The 19,061-nt window shown below is 42.3% G+C and overlaps 2 protein-coding genes across 3 annotated transcripts in view; both read left to right on the top strand.

Annotated features, from left to right (window-relative positions):
• Positions 1-11,800, top strand: part of kcnq5a (potassium voltage-gated channel, KQT-like subfamily, member 5a) — a 52,482-nt gene extending 40,682 nt beyond the window's left edge. The window contains exons 10-16 of one of the 2 annotated variants that reach the window (XM_086122444.1): positions 3,133-3,377; positions 3,609-3,717; positions 5,069-5,200; positions 5,604-5,720; positions 6,781-6,870; positions 8,179-8,305; positions 8,831-11,800. In XM_086122444.1, the coding sequence (XP_085978570.1) occupies positions 3,133-3,377; positions 3,609-3,717; positions 5,069-5,200; positions 5,604-5,720; positions 6,781-6,870; positions 8,179-8,305; positions 8,831-9,679 (1,669 nt within the window). In that variant the 3' untranslated portion in view covers positions 9,680-11,800. The remainder of the gene's footprint in view (positions 1-3,132; positions 3,378-3,608; positions 3,718-5,068; positions 5,201-5,603; positions 5,721-6,780; positions 6,871-8,178; positions 8,306-8,830) is intronic. The other variant, XM_086122443.1, reaches the window with a different exon arrangement.
• A 605-nt stretch (positions 11,801-12,405) lies between these two features.
• On the top strand, positions 12,406-18,669 carry ddx43 (DEAD (Asp-Glu-Ala-Asp) box polypeptide 43). The gene is made up of 16 exons (XM_086122342.1): positions 12,406-12,709; positions 12,958-13,013; positions 13,346-13,463; positions 13,535-13,696; positions 14,192-14,273; positions 14,349-14,508; positions 14,962-15,080; positions 15,350-15,460; positions 15,726-15,867; positions 15,967-16,067; positions 16,294-16,381; positions 16,536-16,663; positions 16,943-17,052; positions 17,687-17,825; positions 17,916-18,003; positions 18,069-18,669. The coding sequence occupies exons 1-16, from the start codon at positions 12,406-12,408 to the stop codon at positions 18,222-18,224; spliced, it is 2,064 nt and encodes a 687-aa protein (XP_085978468.1). The 3' UTR covers positions 18,225-18,669.
• Positions 18,670-19,061: the final 392 nt, after the last annotated feature.

The raw sequence follows: 19,061 nt of genomic DNA, 5'->3' as shown, positions 1-19,061 counted from the left end.
TAAAATGGTGGCTGATAACTTCAAAGGCATTCAGTACTGAAGGTCTTTCTGAAATTGCTACACAAATGGGAAAATCTGAATTATGAGCCTTCTTGAGATTGCTATTTTTATAATGAATCCACTTTTGGGGGCCTCAACGTGGTTTAAAACAAAAACATACATCTGTATTTGCAAGCAACTGCACCCTGGTAAAAACTTTTTGAACACCAACTCACGAACCCCTAAAAAGCTTACCAAGTACCCACTTTCAAGTTTCCAGTTGCTCCTGGAAAGTTAAGAAATCCGTAAACCTTCACTGCTAAGGCAGTTCTGTTGCGTTGTCGCTCACCCCGCACATTATATCAGTCGGCAGCATTGCCAGTTGCAAACCATGAGAGAGGATTCCATCCATGCACTCATATAGTCTGATTAAATTGCCGAAGAAATATTTTCGGTGTTAAGCGCATTTCTAACACCAAAAACAAAAGTATGCTCGAAATAGTTTTAGCTCAAAAGATGTTTGGCCAAGTTTACTTCACGCTTGACCTTTAAGCGAAAGGGCGGGCGGGGAACGGCGGGTGGCGGTTTAAATGTTACATTCGGAGTGAGTGTAACGGGGCGCGAGGTAGTCGTGCGCACGCAGAGACCAATGTGTAATTACCTGCTAGCTTGCCACAAGGGGTTGAGTTTATTAAAACTGAGTCCCCCATGGCGCATTGAAAAGGAAATGATCGAGCGACAACAAAATACACTGAGACTTGACACCTCCGTGGCTTTACTATATTCGCGCCAATATAGTTTAGGTGTATGTACAATTGAGTGTGTGTGTGTTTGGCCGAGGGAATTCTATCTCCGGCCCATCTACAGCTTCTTTTAATATCTTCTTCCTCTTCCTATGCGCTCTAGTGAGAGTCACGGGAAGTTCTTCCGAAGGTATACCGGTACTAGGAAATACAGGAGGTACTTCCCAGCATCCTGGCTGCGCCACCCCTAAACTCATCTGAGCAAAGCACACCACAAACTGCGGGAATGACTGACTAATAGCATGGACGATAGATATATTTTTTGTTTAGAATAAACTCGGCAGAATTTATAGTTTGATGGTGAATTTACGCAGCAAATTTGAACTGAGCTTCTGTGACTTGCTGGGGTAATGATACAGTGCTTAACTAATATATTAGACAAGCGTCCAATGGAGGGTTCATGCCACAGTATTCATGATGGCCATTTTTTAATTTTCCTGTTATGACTAATACATACTCTTTGAAATTTTTTATGTCTTTTTTTTTCAACGCCAAATATTTATTAACTCATTCAGTACCAGCCAATTCTGGACCAAGTCTGAAAAGACGTTTAAAAACGTCTTTGGGAGTGAATGAGTTAAGATGTGGCACTCTGAGCTAACTTGAATTCCTCATTCGTCTTCAACATGGGCAGGCATGGAAGTTGGGAGCTCGCCAATTGAATAAAGTACCCTCAATTCAATCACCTCGTGAGACTGAATGCTCCCTTCTCGTTTTTTATGACAGGCGGTCAAATATATTTGTTAAACACTGTATATCTTTACATAAATTGAATTACCAGAACATGACGTTCATTGTTCAGTTTTTCCATCCACACTTGGTTTATTCAAGCAAAATAATGGCAGTCTGCTCCATCGTAGTTGTTGTGACAAAAGGGAAAAAAAAGTAGTTATATATTGTCCAACCCCTCCTGCAAAAAAAAATAAATAAATAAATCAAATTTATCTTCCAAAAAAAAAATAATTATCAGATGGGGAAAATGTTCGCGTTTTTCTCCTTTGCCCTTGGCCCTGCTCCATTGCATGCTGGTCCTTTCTTCTTTGTTATATATATATTTTTTATTCAATTGCATTTAGTACGTGTCTGCATCTCAGCGAAAGATTAATGTGCATCATGTGCATTTTCGAAGTCTTTTGAAACTGTTTTCTGAAGCTCCTCAGTGTTTTGAGTGACACCTCAACTGTAAGGTCTCACAGAAAGTAAGGCTGGCTTGCTTTTGCTCAGGTTGTGGGTAAGGTTTGTCTCTGTTGCGCTCCTTGGTTGAAGATGAAATTTCAGTCCTCGAAGTCAATTTCGCTTAGTATGACATTTGGTCGGCATGTTGGTCATGAGTAAATCCATGAAAAACAAAGTCAAAGTTTGGAAGCAAACAATGGACTGTAATTTTGACCATTTCCTTCCAAGCCAAACCTCTCCGACTGGAATGCTCGTCAAACCGAGCCAGTTTTCTTTGACAACATGAAATTTGGTATGCACATCTATCATAAGTAGACCAAAAAAAAATTTCCAGCCAAGGTGGAAGCGACACAGGAATTCAGCCAATTTGGTTTGAAACTGCTCATTTTGGCAATTTCAGAAGGTCCATCAAAGGGAAACTTCTGTTACTGTAGATTTTTTTAAATACTTTCCAATTTCATTTATGATACAGTATTTGGTTGGCCTATCTATTATGAGTCCAAACACACACACAAAAAAAGTCTGCAGAGTTCATGCTATAAAATGCACGGGAAGTTGGCCATTTTGATTTAAAGCAACCATTTCACCATCATTTTGGTCATTTCCAGCCAAATTTCTGATACTTGAATATTTAGGAAATCCCCCCCACCAGCCCCAAAAAAATCTGATTAATTTAGCACCATGAAATTTGGTAGGCATCTCTGTCATAGGTAGCTGAAAAGAGACAAAAAGTTGGCCATTTTTGCGTAATGTTAGCCATTTCACTGCACCTTTCAAAGTCAAACTTGAAACCCTGAGCCTAGATTAATTTACCAAAATTAAATTTGCTCGGCATGAATTGACCCACCAAAAAAATTCTCAAGAAGCCATGCCTGAAACATACAGAAAGTCATTGTGGTTCGAAGTGGCATTTTAATGTTTTGTGTGCGACAAAGGACCTGCAGAATTTTAACAACTCTGTAATTCAATGTCTTGTTAGTTGTGAGTAAATTATTTTGTGATGGCAGTTTGTTGTCGGTCTGGCGGGCAAGTTGGCTTTATCTCTTTGGTTTTGGGCATGTCAGCTGGATGAAGATTGGTATGAAGAACACACTGGAGCACTTCATAACGTTGTCCATTTTCTTCTCTCCAACCTTAAATCCCCTCATTCCATCTTCAACCTCCACCCACGCAGTCAAAAGTTGAGCTTCAAGGAGCGAGTCCGCATGGCCAGCCCGCGGGGGCAGAGCGTGAAAAGCCGCCAGGCGTCTATTAACGACCGCCAGCGCTGTTCCCCCGGCAACGAGGCGGCAAGCGGCGGTGGCGAGCTGATGGGTCAAAGCCCCGCCAAGGTGCAAAAGAGCTGGAGCTTCAATGACCGCACGCGGTTCAGACCGTCACTTAGGCTCAAGAGCCAGACGCGCAACGCAGCTTCAGACGGTGAGCATCCACTCAATAAGTTTTGATGTGAAGGTTACTACCCAGGTTGGTTGCCAACGCACGACGCTGCAGGTACAAAAATGCACATGCACACTTGAGCTGAGTGTGTGACAGGAAAGTGTTGTATATCCGCACATGTGTCTGCAATGGGATATCACATGCTCAAACGGCTTTTCCAAAACATTGTGATTCAGACTTTGACGAACACGGCCGTGTTTCTTTGCCCTGCAGTGGACGCTGGCATGACGACGGAGGATTCCCAGGACGAGCGAGGCTGCCACTGCGACATCACGGTCGAGGACCTGTCCGCTCCCCTCAAGGCCGTCATCAGAGCTGTCAGGTGAGATCCTCAAGACCCCACACCCACTTCACGGAAAGCATAGAATAACCAATCATTTTTTTCTCTGACTTAATCATTAGTCCGTTTTTTAATTTGACGGGGGTGCATCGCATATTTTATTTATTTTTTATTTTTTGAGGGAGGGGTTTTGGGTAGGGCACTGACTGCAGAAGGGTGGAGTAGAATGTTACTTTCTATGCATGTACAAGTCTCGATCATGTAGCCAGACTTGAAAAAAAAACAACAACAACAACCAAAAAAAAAATCATCTGTGGTATTGTTCAGGAGGCCGGGCAAAATGCGAAAGCAGGCCACATTTGGCCCGTGGGCCGTACTTTGGGGACTCCTGATTCAGAGTGTTCAACCAGCCTGCCATGCATGTTTTTGGAATGGGGGAGGAAACCGGAGTATCTGGAGAAAACCCACGCAGGCACGGGGAGAACATGCAAACTCCACACAGGAAGGCCGGAGCTGGGATCGAACCCACGACCTCTGCGCTGTGAGGTCGACGCGCTAACCACTCGTACACTGGATTGTTTCATATGCTTATTTATTTATTCAATCATTCATTCATTCAGTTACTTCCTGGGATAGGCTACAGATAACCTGCCACCCTTATGAGTTTTAGCGCTATTAAAAAAACAAATGGATGGGTTCAACCATTTTGGTTCAACCCCTGATTGGCTATTTCATCAAGAAACGGAAAAAAAAAATGTTTCCAGAGCCGAATTAGAGAGCAAGTCTGATTGTTGAGGTACCACCACCACCACTTGCTCCCACCATGAACTTTCCCAGGGTGTCGGGTTGAGGGTCCAAGGGAGCTTCTCCCCGGTGGGTACTCCCATAACAGAGGCTCATCTGTCACCTCACAGCAGGAAAGGCAGGCAACCGCGGAGCCCACCAGGAATGGGGCGGGGGCAAATGAAGCAAATGCGCAGATCGGCTTACCCACATCAATATTATTCGCTCGGTAAACGCGTCACGCACTCGAGTACCAAGGTTCTTTGGTTTCCTCCAGTGAAGTTGATTTTCACACAGTGTTTGCTTTGTTTAGCTCAAGAAAGAACAGCGAACCTCATGAAACTGCTACCATCTGCTGTTTTTTTGTCGGCGTTACAGCTGCTCGTTCTGTGTCACGCTCGAGCGTTTATGGGTTGTGGGTTTTGTGTTTAAAAAGGTTGCCTCTACTCAACAGCCTATCGTAACACTTTAACATTTGTAATTGTCATGAAAGTGGAACGCATCACCCCATAAAAATTAGCCACTGAGAGATTTTCACACCTTTTCTTTACTTTCCCAGAAGCGGTCTCCCTACCGCACTGCATTTGTCGATGTCATATGTTTTTGACAGGATCATGAGTTTCCACGTGGCCAAGAAGAAGTTCAAAGAGACGCTGCGTCCATACGACGTGAAAGACGTGATCGAGCAGTACTCTGCGGGACACTTGGACATGCTGTGTCGCATCAAAAGTCTCCAGACCAGGTTGGGAAATCAACCATGCTCCATCCCCCGCCTTGCTGCCTTCATTTTGCCTCTTTTTCACATTTTGCCTCTTTCTCACGGCTATTCTGCATATGGCCTCCGTTCTCTTTTTCCCTCTGCAGCAGATATAAAAAGTCTACACACCCCTGTTCATAGGCAACGTTTTTGTGATATATTATGGGACCCAAGATAATCATATGCCATGAATGACAGCCATACCCATTTGAGAAAAAAAATGACAGAGGAAATACAAACAAGATGTGTTCACAGAAGTTTTCTCAAAAAATATTTCATTTGTTGCGATTGACATTTTGAAATTCTCATTTGTGATGACGCATTTGAACACCGGTGTGTTGTCTTTTTTTGTATCCACTGTATGCGGCATCTCTTTTGTCTCCCTCAGACTAGATACAGTTGTAGGTCCTGCTCCCAGGCCCCTCAGCAGGCGCGCCAAGACCTTTTCCTCACCGTCCCTGCATTTGTATTACAGTCAGGCCCGGAGGAAGTCATCTGCACCGGGGTTAGACCCGTCCAGCTCGCCCGATGCTCCCTCAACTAACCCAACACTAATGTTTACAAATTATAAATGTCCGCGTATTAAGCCTCTTAAAACACACGCTTCCACGCAGAGAGCAAACAGTGGGATTTTGGCCAACTGCACACTCTCATGCTTCAGTGCCCGTCGACAAATAGTTAACCGACGTCAGTGTCTCATGTGACAGAGAGGGCAGGAGAAGTCAGTGTCCGGTGATGAACGTAACGCACCCATTTCGACAAGTTGCATAGTCAGTACCTTTCACACAGAGCAGCGACACAGGAAAAAGCCTTCTTTGAGTGACAGGGGCTTCTGATATGATCTTAAAATCCCTCAGTTTCATCAACCTCCTATTCTATGACGGTACCTTTCACACAGAACAATGACACTATCATTATAGGCGAAAGAAAAACCTGATTTGTAAGGTAATTTAAATATGGCTCCTGTATTCCGTGTTGGTACCTTTAACACAAAACAGTGACAGAGTAACAGAGAGCGTAAAAGGGGCCTTTGATAATTCAACAGCCGTTACATAACCCCCACCACATCCCATTTTATGCTGCTAACTTTCATACAGAACAACATGAAAAAAGTCTGGTATGAAAGTTACCATGAACAAGGCTTCTAATACTCCTTCGCGAAGATAAGAAATTCAGTTTTGCCACGTTTCTGTGTCAATACCTTTCACACACACACAGGAAGAATACACTTTGACACGCAATGTGAAAGGGGCTTTTGGTTCCACTTCCAAAGCCAGGAAATAGCCTTCGTGCCTTCATTTTGTGCTATCGACTCACAAGCCATAACATTAGGTACGCCTGCGCAATCGAATGAGTTTCTTCGACAAATTTGAGCGCAGGATAACTGCGCTAACATAAATTAGTGTTTGTTTTCTCTGTGTGGATGGAATGACCAGTTGTGCATTGTCTGCTGTTGTCCGGCTTTGTAGATGGCATATCATTATCATAATTAGAAATCGTCATGTCATTCAAAGGCGAGTGTATGTGCGCATGTGTTTGACGCTGATGTTTCTTGCTGTCTCCAGACAGGCCAACTTGAGTAGTCGACTCAGGAACATGTCATCTCCCGCCCTGCATTACAATTATGCCAACAGGAAGAAGAGCTCAGCTTCAGGGTTGCCTTTTCTTTTTTTTTTAACATCATCATTTGTATTTTTAGTTCTTTGAGCTTGTATCCCCGTCTGTCTCAATTGTTGATTTGTTTGTATTTTGGGGGGGGGGGGGGTTAGTTGGTTTTTGCTGTCATGCGAGTCCAATTTGTAGATTAACCACCTTGGCGGATGGATGCAGTTTGCACGTTGGTGAAATAGCAGAGACGGATGGGGAATGGTGTGTTTGAAAGTGTTGAAGAGTGTGTCCAGAAGTGATAACATTTTGGGATCATTAAACATACCACGGCTCAAATTGATCCAAGCGTATTATTGCTGTCCCTGACAAAGCAAACATAACAGCGGGGGGCATCGAGAATAAAAAGATGTGATGCTAACGGAAGAAAATTAAAAACTCAAGGAATTTTATTTTAAATATGGGGGGGGGGGGGGTCCGATTTTCTATAAACGCTTAAATGAGTATATTTAACACTCAACATCACATTAGAGTTTTCAAATGTGAAAAAAAGGACAATCCTTTAATTTTGTTTTAAAATACATTTTCAAATTTTTACATTTGATCTATCAGGGTTAAATTCTGATATAGTATTGCAGTAATGCATATTTGACAGTTTCACTCCAAACATGTTTTTTTTTTCTAGCTTTTTTCCAAACTTTAAAAGTAGCTATTTTGACCTTCAACAGGACGGCAGCCGGTTCTTTGACATTTTATAACAAAAAAAAGAAAAGCGTATTAATACATATTATTCCAGTTCAGTTTAACCCGCAACATAAAAAAGTGCATCAGAAAAAAATACTTTTTTTGGATTTGTAAATGATACAACAGGTCAGTTTGGAGGGTAAATAATAACAAAAAAAACAGTACATGGACATTTTTGGAATATTTTTTGTATAGTTGTAAACCTAATGGGTCAATTTGATCCACACCATACTGTACCAGGAGAATTACAAAGTGCCCAGTCCTTTGATGTCATTTCTTCAAGTTGCGTTAATGCATCACATTTATTTTTCTCGGGACTTGTGTTTTTGGTGAGTGATTTGTGTCAATGCACGTTCATGGGTGAAAATGAGTAACGTCTGTTGTTACAAGAAGAAATAACCATCACATCTCCATGTTTTTGGTGAATGTTGCCGCAACCGGAATAACACAATGAAGTGTGCTCTTCGCTCCCCTTTGTTTTATACTAACTCTTGCATCCAGGTTTTGCTCTTCAACCTGAAAGAAAATACACTGTTGCCTTGACTTCGAGCTGCTGTTTTCCATGGTGTTAATACCGATGTTTGTGTGTGTCTGTGTTTTTATTTGCGTGTCAGAGTGGACCAAATCCTGGGGAAGGGCCAAATTGCCGTGGATAAGAAGATGAGGGACAAGCTGAACCCGGACGCAGATGCTCACGATGGCGTCAGCATGCTAGGCCGTGTCTGTAAAGTGGAGAGGCAGGTGAGGAGGGAAAAACATTTTTCAAAATCGCACATCGATTAGGACATTAGGCAATTGGTTGGTTTGTGTAATGGTTGCTTTGTCGGTTGGTTAGCCCGTCAGACTTGCTAATTTACTAAGTTCATTCGTTTGCTAGCTAATTGGCAGCTAGTGGCAATAGATTGATTGTCCCTCATGGATGGATGGTCAGATGGACGGTTATTGGGTTAGTTGGTTGTTTGAGTAGGTAGATTGATGGTCCCACTGTTAGTTTGGATGCTTGATAGTCAGCCAGGCTATTGGTTAATTGTTTAGTTATTCATTGACTCAGTTTGTTAGCTGGTTGGCTAAGTGGTCATTTGTACTGTTGGTTAATTGTCAGTCAAATATTTGAGTTGTTGTTGCTTTAGTTGTTAGTTTGATGGTTTATCAGTGAGTCAGGCTGTTGGTTATTTATCAGTTTAGTTGGTTTATTGGTTGATGTGTTTGACAGTTGGTTAGTTGGTTCTCAATCTGCGTTTGGGTGTTCTTCCCTCTTGCTTCCAGGTTTCCTCCATCGAGTCCAAGTTGGACTCCCTTCTGGACCTGTACCGCCAAGTCCTGCAGCGGGGTCCATCTGCTTTGACCCTGTCTTCCCTGCCGCTCTTCGAGCTGGGCCAGCACCGCGACTCCGACTACCCGGCCTCCATCCTGGACCGGGATCCGCCTTCCCCGCAGGGAAGCGACGGCAACGCCCACCCAAGGGGACTACGGCTCATCCTGGCCCCGGCCGACAGTGACGAGGGTCCCCCGGACTCCGCGCCTCCCTCCTACCCGCCGTCCACCGCCTCGCTGTCCCCGTCGCCCCTGCTGCCGCCCGACAGCCCCTACCCCACGCTGGTCACCCCCAATGGCACCAGGCGGGCGCACTTTCCCGACCTGCCTCCTCCACCTCCCTCCACGGGGGGCTTCACTCTCCAATTGCCTCCTGTCATGCACCCCTCCCACCTGCGCTGCCCCGTGCCGGATGGCGTGGTGGCACATCGGGGCGGCCCGGGCCCAGCCGTCGTAGTGGGACCCAGCGAGGACACCGGCTTCGTGCAGCTACGGGAGAAGCCCGGCTCCAAATCCGACGCCACCTGGAGGCGACACGTGAGCCTGGAAGTGGACCCCTTGCTCATGTTGTCGCCGGGCGACGTCCCGTCAGCTTCTGACTGGGGGGGCGCCCTTGGGAAGTCCTTCTCCATGCACGAGCTCAATCGACACGGTGCTGAAGGCTGGAGCGGGAGCGGACTCTTCATTTGCGAGCGCAAACTGGCGCCTGCCAGCAGCCGTTCAGACTCTGACAGAAGCCCGGCTCAAGATGTGCTCGCTTCAGACTTCCTTGGTCATTCGCCACGTATCCAGCTGGCCTGACCACACACACACACACACACACACACACACACACACACACACACACACACACACACACACACACACACAGTCACTGAATGCCACTAATGGGGAGACCACTTTCAAGCCTTTCAAGCCTTTCTGCAGGAAATGCTTGTGAATGTAAATTTCTTGCTATCTTTAGTTAATTTTCATCAACTTTGTTTCATGCGGTGTACTTGGTAGGCAAAAATGACCTCTAAATACACCACTTGCAAAACGGGGTATTGGGCTTTCATTTGCTTTTTTTGGGATGATCGTAAAACACTAAAATGAACATATTGCCCAATTCGCGGGTGATAAAGGGAATATCTGTGACGCCCCTCCCAAAAGTAATGACATTACATATTGATTTTTTTTTTTATGGAAAAAGTACTGAGACACTCAACATTTGGACATAAGTATTCAAAATTTCATTTTAAATATAATCATTTCCCTTATTTTGTCATTTCATTGTAGATAGAACAAAATTTTGATAGAATTTTATGACACTATTTTGACAGCCCAGGTACTTGGGTGCTGATTGTCCAAAACGTATGTGATAAAAAGAAGTGACCATCCTTCAAAGCAGACTGTCCAGTCAGATGGTGGTACTTTTTTTTTTTTTATAAGTTTTGGATACAAGCTGCTTCCTGAAAAGCTTAGTACAGTGAACCCCTGTTTATAAATCACTTTTTTTTTTTTTCAAAAAACTGATACTTAGCAGACGTGGAGCAGCAACACATGCAAATAGTATATAAATGACAATGCTCACAGCTTTTTGGGAGGAAAAGCGACTAGCTGAATTAGGAGAGCTCTTCTGCACTTTCTTACTTTTAATCACGTGGTATCTTTCCACTAGACCTCAGTACTCCCTGGCATGTTTTGGCACAACATGGTGTTACTTTGAACAAAACTCGGACTTGCCTGTAAACTGTAAATTTATGGAAAAAAAAAGATGATTTAAAAATTTGCGATATAGTGGAGGCACAAATGATGAAATGCTGTCGGTGATGTTGTATTATATGTAAAGTAGCAGTATGCTGTCATTAACTCAATAACATGAATGCTAACACATTGCTACCAGCTAGCTACATGCTCCCGGTAATAACTTGTCTCGATTTTGTTTTTTGTTTTTTTAATGATAATAAGAAAATTAAATGAGTTCTTAAAGCCGCATGTCCTCGATGCCAATCTGTAAATCATGTCAAAATGTGACATGTTTGAAATAATTAAATCATAAGAAAAATACACCTAAAGATAACCGAGATCTTTCTGTGAATAATTTTACAATGCTCAAGAAAAAAATAATACTGGAAAAGTAACTTTTCAGGTGGCGCTTTTTAGGCATCAACACCCATTTGTGTTATCTGTTAGTCTGAGACCAATTTTAACCATCTTTGTGGCAAATATTATTACTCTTGTCAAAATCGTCCTCATATTTCAACCGTGAACAGCTTTCTTGTCTTGCTCGAGTCTGAAATTGCTTTCGGAGTGGTTTACACTTCACAGTAGTCTTAAATCTATTTACAGTAACTTGTCATGTATTATCTTTAATCTGCTTATTGTTTTTTCATGTTTGCCTAGGAACAAGACTGTGGTATTTTTCAGGCCAGTGTATTTCAATATGTTGTTGCTGGTATGATGCAATACAAAAAGCACAGTGGAGGCTGTGGCACCTGAAAATGTGACGCACAACACTATTTAAACGTGTTAATGTTAGGGAATATTGATTGAAGACGTCATAACAAAGAAAGAAATAATTCATGTCAAAGAGTCTGTTAATCACCTCACGGTACTTTTTTGTTGGTGTAGTTTAGCCACGAATGTCATGTTAATTGCAAATCAGTCGACTAATTCGGGGATCATTTGTCAATCTAGTTCTTTTTATTTGCAAAGCTCCCATCACTGATTTTTTTTTCATTGTATTTTAAATCATGCATTTTTCTTTATACTGCTTGAATGGTAATTTATTGTTTACTATTACACAACGGGCCTTAAAAAGCTTGACAATGTTAACACGACGTTTACTTTGAAATTAATTTATTACAAGTGCACATTAATTCTCTGGATGAGAAAAAGCCTAAATGATTTTATTATTCTTTAATAAAAATTTTAAGTGAATGTTTTTACAGTGGTTGTTTTTCTTTTAAAGGAGGAGGGCTTCAAAGCAACCTAGGTTTTTAATATGTAAATGAGACACGTTATTTTCAGAAATAGCCAGATATACAGTATATTTGTAATAATATTTGTAAACAAACATTAAGAATGACATTTTCCATAATATTTATCCTTTCATCGACCACTTGCAGATGCCCTAGGTCGTGCGGTGCATTATGAGTAAGGGACGCTCCTTGGCTTCCAACTTTTCCTTTGGGAAGTAGGGTACAAAGTTGTGATTTGGACCGTTACAACCGTTAGCGAATCGATTGCAATTGTGTTTCTTTCTTTTTTTTTTCACCAAGGTTCACGCCTCTAAATTCCATTTAAGCAGTTAAACATGGCACGAAGTGCAACTGCCGTTTTGTCACAAAACAAAAAAACAAACAAAACATTTTTTAAAAACCTTCGATTCTCACGCATGCGCGAGAGGAGATTAGCGAGGAGAGGTCAATGTCAAGGCTAAAGCTATCTGCGGCTGTTACCTTTGATGAAATTGGGAAAGTTCCGCAACGTCATTGAAGGCGTCGTCTTGATTGACAACTCCTTGGTTTGAGCACAACTTGAAAATGTCGGACTGGGAAGAGGACAAAAACGAGTCTGTGCCACAACCAACGTCGGCCAAATGGACGCCCACTGGAAATATTTCTTTCGGTGTGCGAAACAGGAACAAAATTGGAGCGTTATGCGAGAATGTAGGTGATAATTATTGGAGCGGCGGTAGAGGCGAAGGCAAAAGTCGGGGAAATGATGGCCGCTCTTTTTCTCGGACCAACGAACGGGGACCCGATGGCAGACGCCAATTCGGGTCTGATAGGTCCAATTCGCCCGTCACTATCACCGTGGAAAATGGATTGGTTGGGAGGATAATTGGTATGATTTAACTCTTACCTAAAATGAACAAAATGTAGATAAATTACGGTGCGAGTAAGTTTTTTTATCATTTCAACCAGTAAAGTTAGCTCGCGATGTTACTACTTGGCTAAGCCTTCCGCACATCGGTTTCGGAGTTGTGTATTTGTTGAGTGTGATGAATTTTAAAAACATGTTAAATATGGCTCGCCCTTTCACCACTTCTGGTAAGTGTCAGCCCAGCTAAACAACTTTATTTCTGTTTTAAGGCCGCGGAGGAGCGAAAAAACGTGAATTGGAGGAGAATAGTGGTGCAAGAATCAAGGCAAGTTAAATGGTCATGTCTGTGGTGTTTATTGTGTGACAGTCGTCTAATTTATATCAATTTAAAATAAAGCACATTGTTTTATAACTTTAAGGAGTAACATAAGTTATATTTACCTGCATTGGATTGGATTGGATACAACTTTGTCAAATGTGCTGTATGTGTAACATACATCACAGTTGAAATTTCTTCCCTCTCAACACTGTTGACTATACCAGAAGTATAATCGCATTTAAATTACGATTACACTCATACAATCGCCCAGCCCTAGTTAAAAGCATCATTAGATGCAATCTGTTCTTGGGTTTAACTGCTGTTACTCTGTATCATAGATCAACGACGGGGAAAATGGGGCGGAGGTGCTCATCTTTGGGCCTCCTACCATCAAGCAGAAGGCCAAAGAGATGATAGAAGAGCTGCTGGCCAACGAGAACCCTCGAATCTACGGCAGTGAGTTCAGGAATCTTCGCTGTCTTAAACTCTAGCTCTTTATGGGCTATTCATTCAAATCAATGTCCCAGGAGGCTACGAAAGAAGAGGAGCAAGAGGAGGCAATGGAGGAGGTGACTCGGTGTGGTCCCACACACAGTTACAGACATCTGAGGTGGCCCCGACTCATGTGTCCATAGACTGGAGCAACATTCGGGAGAACATGCATAAATATGAAGAGATGAAATGGAAAGGTGAGAAATCGGTACACAGTCGCCACAGTATTCGCACACACCCACGCACACAAACAGCTGATGATTTATAAATGTGCTTAATAAAGGAGTTACATTTAACTGGAGTGATATTTTTTAATACTGTACATATAATTAGAAAGAGGTTTACAGTTTCAAAACATTTATTTATTTAAATTTTAATGTATTGTTTTAAATTATATTAAAAGATGCCTGTTTGATTTTAGTTGACTGTCATCTATTCAGAAATGTTTTCATGTATTTGTTTTAATACTTTTTAAAAAATGAGTACTTTAGTTTGAGCTGACAATATACACGTTTTATTTTATTTTTATTTTTTTAATGAAGACTTTATATAGGTAAATCAAAATTTCAAAAAATTTGAGATAACCAAGATTAATAATTATTTTTAACTGGCCTTATTATAATTCTTATTTTTAATAAATTGGCAAACGAGGCACTGGATTTGTTGTTTTTTCATCTGTGATAATCTTGCAGACCTACCACCCTTGGAGAAGAATTTCTACACCGAGGCTGAAAGCGTGTCACTCCTCACTGCTGAAGAAGTCTTTGATTGGAGGTGAATTTTATAGTTTTTTTTGTGTGTGTGCAAATGAGCACTAGATGAATATCTTTTGTCGCATTTTACCGACAGGAAAGAAAACAACAACATCTTTGTGGATGACATGGTGGATGGCGGCGAAAAACGTCCCATCCCTAATCCCTGCCGCAGTTTTCTGGAGGCCTTTGAGCTTTACCCAGAAATCATGGACAACATTCATCGGGTCGGCTTTGTTAAACCAACCCCCATCCAGGTGCATACTCGTCTCCATCTGTAGACTTCTGCACTTATGCATAAAACTCAAAGTAAAACTACTTTGAGCACCATTCTGTACACCATGTAATTATTATATCAGACAATCCCTGCAGGGCATCGAAAATGTATATTTACTCGAAAGGTCTTTTAAAATTTTCATTTAGTATTTTTATTTTGCTTAAAAAAATGCTCCTTGGGCAGAACACACATTTTTTATTGGGTATTTTTCCTGTAGCTTACTTGTTCACCCCTATGGTTGATTTTATTTTATTTTTTTAACAAAGTCAAAAATAATCTAAAAAATGTTTTTTCTTGATTTCTAAAAATAATGAAACATGACTTGCGGAATTATGCAATGTGAACTGATCTCGAAAAACCATGCACAGGCTGTCGGAATGTCATATTTTTTTACTCTTGCCTTCCTTTCTGGTATGTTTCTTGTTTTCACCAGTCGCAGGCATGGCCTGTGCTGCTGAGCGGGAAGGATCTGATCGCCATTGCTCAGACGGGAACGGGCAAAACTTTGGCTTATCTGCTGCCTGGATTCATCCACATGGACGGACAGCCCATGTGAGGGCAACCACTTAGAATTGCATTGGCGCCCTCTCGCGTTCAGAATTGGAAATGACCATTTAAATCGATTCCAAATTCAAATTGGGGGAACTACGTATTCCTGGGAGTTAACCCATGAATTTATTTCGCAATAAATCCATCATTTCTTCCGACAAGGCGCTTCTGTTACATCATTTGTACATCTTTTAGCATGCGCACCTCGCATATGGGCTCTTAAGCCTCAGCACAACCCAACGGTTTGGTTTTGACACCGTATTTGTTTGTAGACCTCGATCAGAGCGCAAAGGCCCCGGCATTTTGGTGCTGACTCCGACCAGAGAGCTGGCCTTGCAGATTGAAGAGGAGTGCAGCAAGTATCGCTACAAAGGCTACAAAAGGTTAGCACCTTGCCATACAATACAGTGAACCCCTTTGCCATATAAATAAGTACTATAACAATCACATTGACGTTGCATTCCCTCACGGGTGCGATTGTGTTATTTTTTTTTTACAAAATAAAAAGGTTAATTAGAATTTAAAAAACATTTGACATACATTACATATTCATTCAAAATCGCTTAGAAGACAACGTGCGGTTACATTGGGAAGCACTATGTCACCAAAAACATTAGGCTGAGTTGTGTTCTCTCTGTCATCTCTCAGCATCTGTATCTATGGCGGCGGTGACAGAAGGGGTCAGATCAACTTGGTGAAGAGCGGCGTGGACATTGTCATTGCTACTCCGGGACGACTAAACGATCTACAAATGAACGAGTTCATCAGTCTGCACTCCATCACTTACTTGGTTCACCACCTGCATCTTTTTGTTTTGGGTTGTAGCCAACATTTTAGGTCCTTTCCTTTATGATTGTTGTATATTGACGTGTCTAATCATTTAAAAAAGGTCCTGGATGAAGCAGACCGAATGCTTGACATGGGCTTCGAGCCTCAGATCATGAAGATTCTGCTGGACATCCGGCCTGACAGACAAACTGTCATGACAAGGTATTAAAAAATTTAGAAAACAGCTCAACCTCGAAAATTTGCTGTAATACAATCTGTGATTTTTATACTGATTGGGAATGGTTAAAAAAAATTATTGTAAAGCTTTTTTTTTTTTTTCATTAAATACATTTCAGTGAGTGACCACCAGATAATGCTACTTTGCCGATTCAAATCACCCAAATATGTTGAATATTTGATCATGCGTGCACCATGTGACCTGTTTCAGTGCAACCTGGCCTACCGGCGTGAGACGTCTGGCCAAATCATACCTCAAGAATCCCGTGATGGTCTATGTGGGCACCTTGGACTTGGCAGTGAGTGATGGTGACGTGTCAAGCATGCTCACTACATGTCATTTTAACATTACAAAGATTAGAACGTATCGTGTTTGATCCAAACTAAACAAAGAAAATACCCTGTTATAACCATATCATTAGAATATCAATGAACTGGTCGCGTGTGTGGCAGGCTGTCGATACGGTGCAGCAGACTGTGCTGGTCATCCATGAAGAAGACAAGAAGTCATACCTGTTTGGCTTTGTCGCCAACTTGCTGCCTGACGATAAAGTCCTCATATTTGTCGGCAAGAAGGTCATGTAAGTTTGCAGCTCAGAGGTTTCAAAGTAGGCTCTCCAGCCAAGGTTACGAGTTTCAAATCGGGCTCAGGGTTTCAAACCAGAGTTATGGTTTTTAAAGTAGGGTGCCAAGTCAGAGTTAGGGTTTCAAATTGGGCGTTTCCCATGCGACTGTTTTGCATATACTGTCTGTAAGAAAACTTAATGGCAAGTCTCAAGACACTTGATAATGCGTCCATGTTTATGCTGAGCTAAAATGGTGCACACTGGTAGATTAAACATCATGCCATCTTTCTGCAGTTGCGATGACCTGTCCAGTGACATGTCCCTTCACGGTCTATCCGTGCAAAGTCTCCATGGCGACCGGGAGCAGTATGATCGGGAGGAGGCACTCAAGGACTTTAAAGAAGGTGAACCACAGAAGAGGAAATGCCTTGCCTTAAATGGAACATACATTTTGTGTACCGCTTATCCCCGTGTAGTATTTATTGTGCAAACTGATTCATCTGATAAATACGTGTCATGCCACCCCGGTTCAGATAATGGATGGGTGAATTTTCAGCTACAGTAAGTGCTATCGTATCAAAGCCAACAGGTAAGCAGTGCGGTTGTTTTAGTAGATCGTGGACCTCTTCACAACTTCTTGGCGACAAGAAGAACTGTTTGAGATGAGTTTTAAAAAAAACGGTCTTTGAACATCTTTGCTATCTTTTACGGACCTTGATGAAAAATGCATATTTGGACAGCACTTTGAGTTTCCGAACGATCGGAGTGAAGCAGTGCTCACTCGGAGCTTATTTCCGAACGTCGCCATGATTGAGCAATGAGAATTTTGGCTGCGTTTCCGAGCTCTACAGTTCCTGGTCTCAGTTTTTGTAAAATAATTTTCCCCACAATAATTCGACTGTTACTCCGGAGTGAGTAACAGTCTTTTCATGACTTCAAGCCAACCTCATCATTGATCCAGCACAAAATGAGATGGAACTTTAAAAATGACTGACAATATATCTGGTGATTAAGTCTTGTATTTTGACAACCCTTTAGGTCGCGTTCGTATCCTGGTGGCCACCGACTTGGCATCTCGCGGCTTGGACGTCCATGACATCACGCACGTTGTAAACTACGACTTCCCTCGAAACATTGAGGAATATGTCCACCGCGTGGGCCGGACTGGACGAGCGGGGTGAAGCCAGGAAAAGCACTTTGGTCGACAAAAAAAAAAAAAAAAAAAAAGCCTTTTAAAACTTTTTTAAGCAACATTTATATGTTCCAGACGATCCGGAGCCGCTGTTACCCTGGTAACAAGGGAAGACTGGAGGATGGCACCGGAGTTGATTCCCATCCTGGAGCGATCGGGGCAGGTTAGCTCGTACCGACGCGACAGTCACATCTCACAAAAGGGTCTCAATGTAAATGGGCCTTGCAGGACGTTCCTGTGGAGTTGGTGCACATGGCGGAAAGATACGAGAAGCACAAGAGGGAGAAGGAGATGTTTCCTGGTCCCAGGGGCCAAGGCGGTCGAGACAGACGACGCGGTGAACGGCATGAGGGCAGAGATCGAGGCCAATCCTGGGGATTCTAATCAGCCTTCCTTTTCCAAGTGAGTCAGTTCTTCGAGCACAGGAGAAGTTCATATCCACGAAAAAGACTTGCAGTATATAACCTCAGGGGTGGGCACCCCTTTGTGATTAAGGGTCACATTTGATTCACATATAAGCAAAAAGACTGATTAGGTGGAAAAAAAAAGGTAGTTTGACGCTTTCATTTGTCATTGGATGGTCAAGTTTTTTCAATTTTATAATGAAGTTATAATTGTTCCCTGCGGTGTTAGTCGAAGCTCGTTCGTAATCCGGTTATTTGACAAAACTGCCTCTTGAATTGAGCCTCTTGATTTCTACGTTTTTCCTTGTAAACACCCCACTTAACAGATGTTGACATTGAGCTTTTGTTTTGGCTGTAACTTAACCAGTTTGCATTCTCTATTTTGTTGAATAAATATGTTTTATCCACTTGGTGCGTACATACAATTTAAAGATGTTTATTTTTTGTCGGGATTCTGCCGTCAGATTGAGAAAAACAGCTGCTCCCTATGACTGTTGTGAAAAGTCAGCTCCCAAAAAAAAAAGTGGATTATCTCCACTTTTCCTTTCACAAGCAAAATAGGGTCAGCATACTGTAGAACTGAGTCTGAGCTGTGATAAACAGCTGTAATGTTCTAAGTTCAGTTGTTCTGTTCTAATAGAGGTATTCTCTGTAGGACTGAATGGGTCACCCTTGGTATTGTTCTTCACTGTCACATTGGTCTTGACTTGACCTGCCCTCCTATGTCTCGGTCTTGCCTTGGACTCGATTCCTCCAAAGTCTTGGTCTTGACATGGTCTCAACTCCCATCAAGTCCTGGTCTTGACTGCGCAATACA

The sequence above is a fragment of the Hippocampus guttulatus genome, chromosome 10, assembly GCF_054856545.1.
Source record: "Hippocampus guttulatus isolate MCC_2025c chromosome 10, RoL_Hgut_1.0, whole genome shotgun sequence".
Classification (NCBI taxonomy): domain Eukaryota; kingdom Metazoa; phylum Chordata; class Actinopteri; order Syngnathiformes; family Syngnathidae; genus Hippocampus; species Hippocampus guttulatus.
This window is presented reverse-complemented; position numbering and strand designations above follow the sequence as displayed.

Coding starts and splice junctions, on each gene's coding strand:
- ddx43 (XM_086122342.1), top strand. CDS start 12,406: ATGTCGGACTGGGAAGAGGACAAAAACGAGTCTGTGCCACAACCAACG. Junction 13,697..14,191: donor TGAAGAGATGAAATGGAAAG/GTGAGAAATCGG, acceptor ATAATCTTGCAG/ACCTACCACCCTTGGAGAAG. Junction 14,274..14,348: donor GAAGAAGTCTTTGATTGGAG/GTGAATTTTATA, acceptor TTTTACCGACAG/GAAAGAAAACAACAACATCT.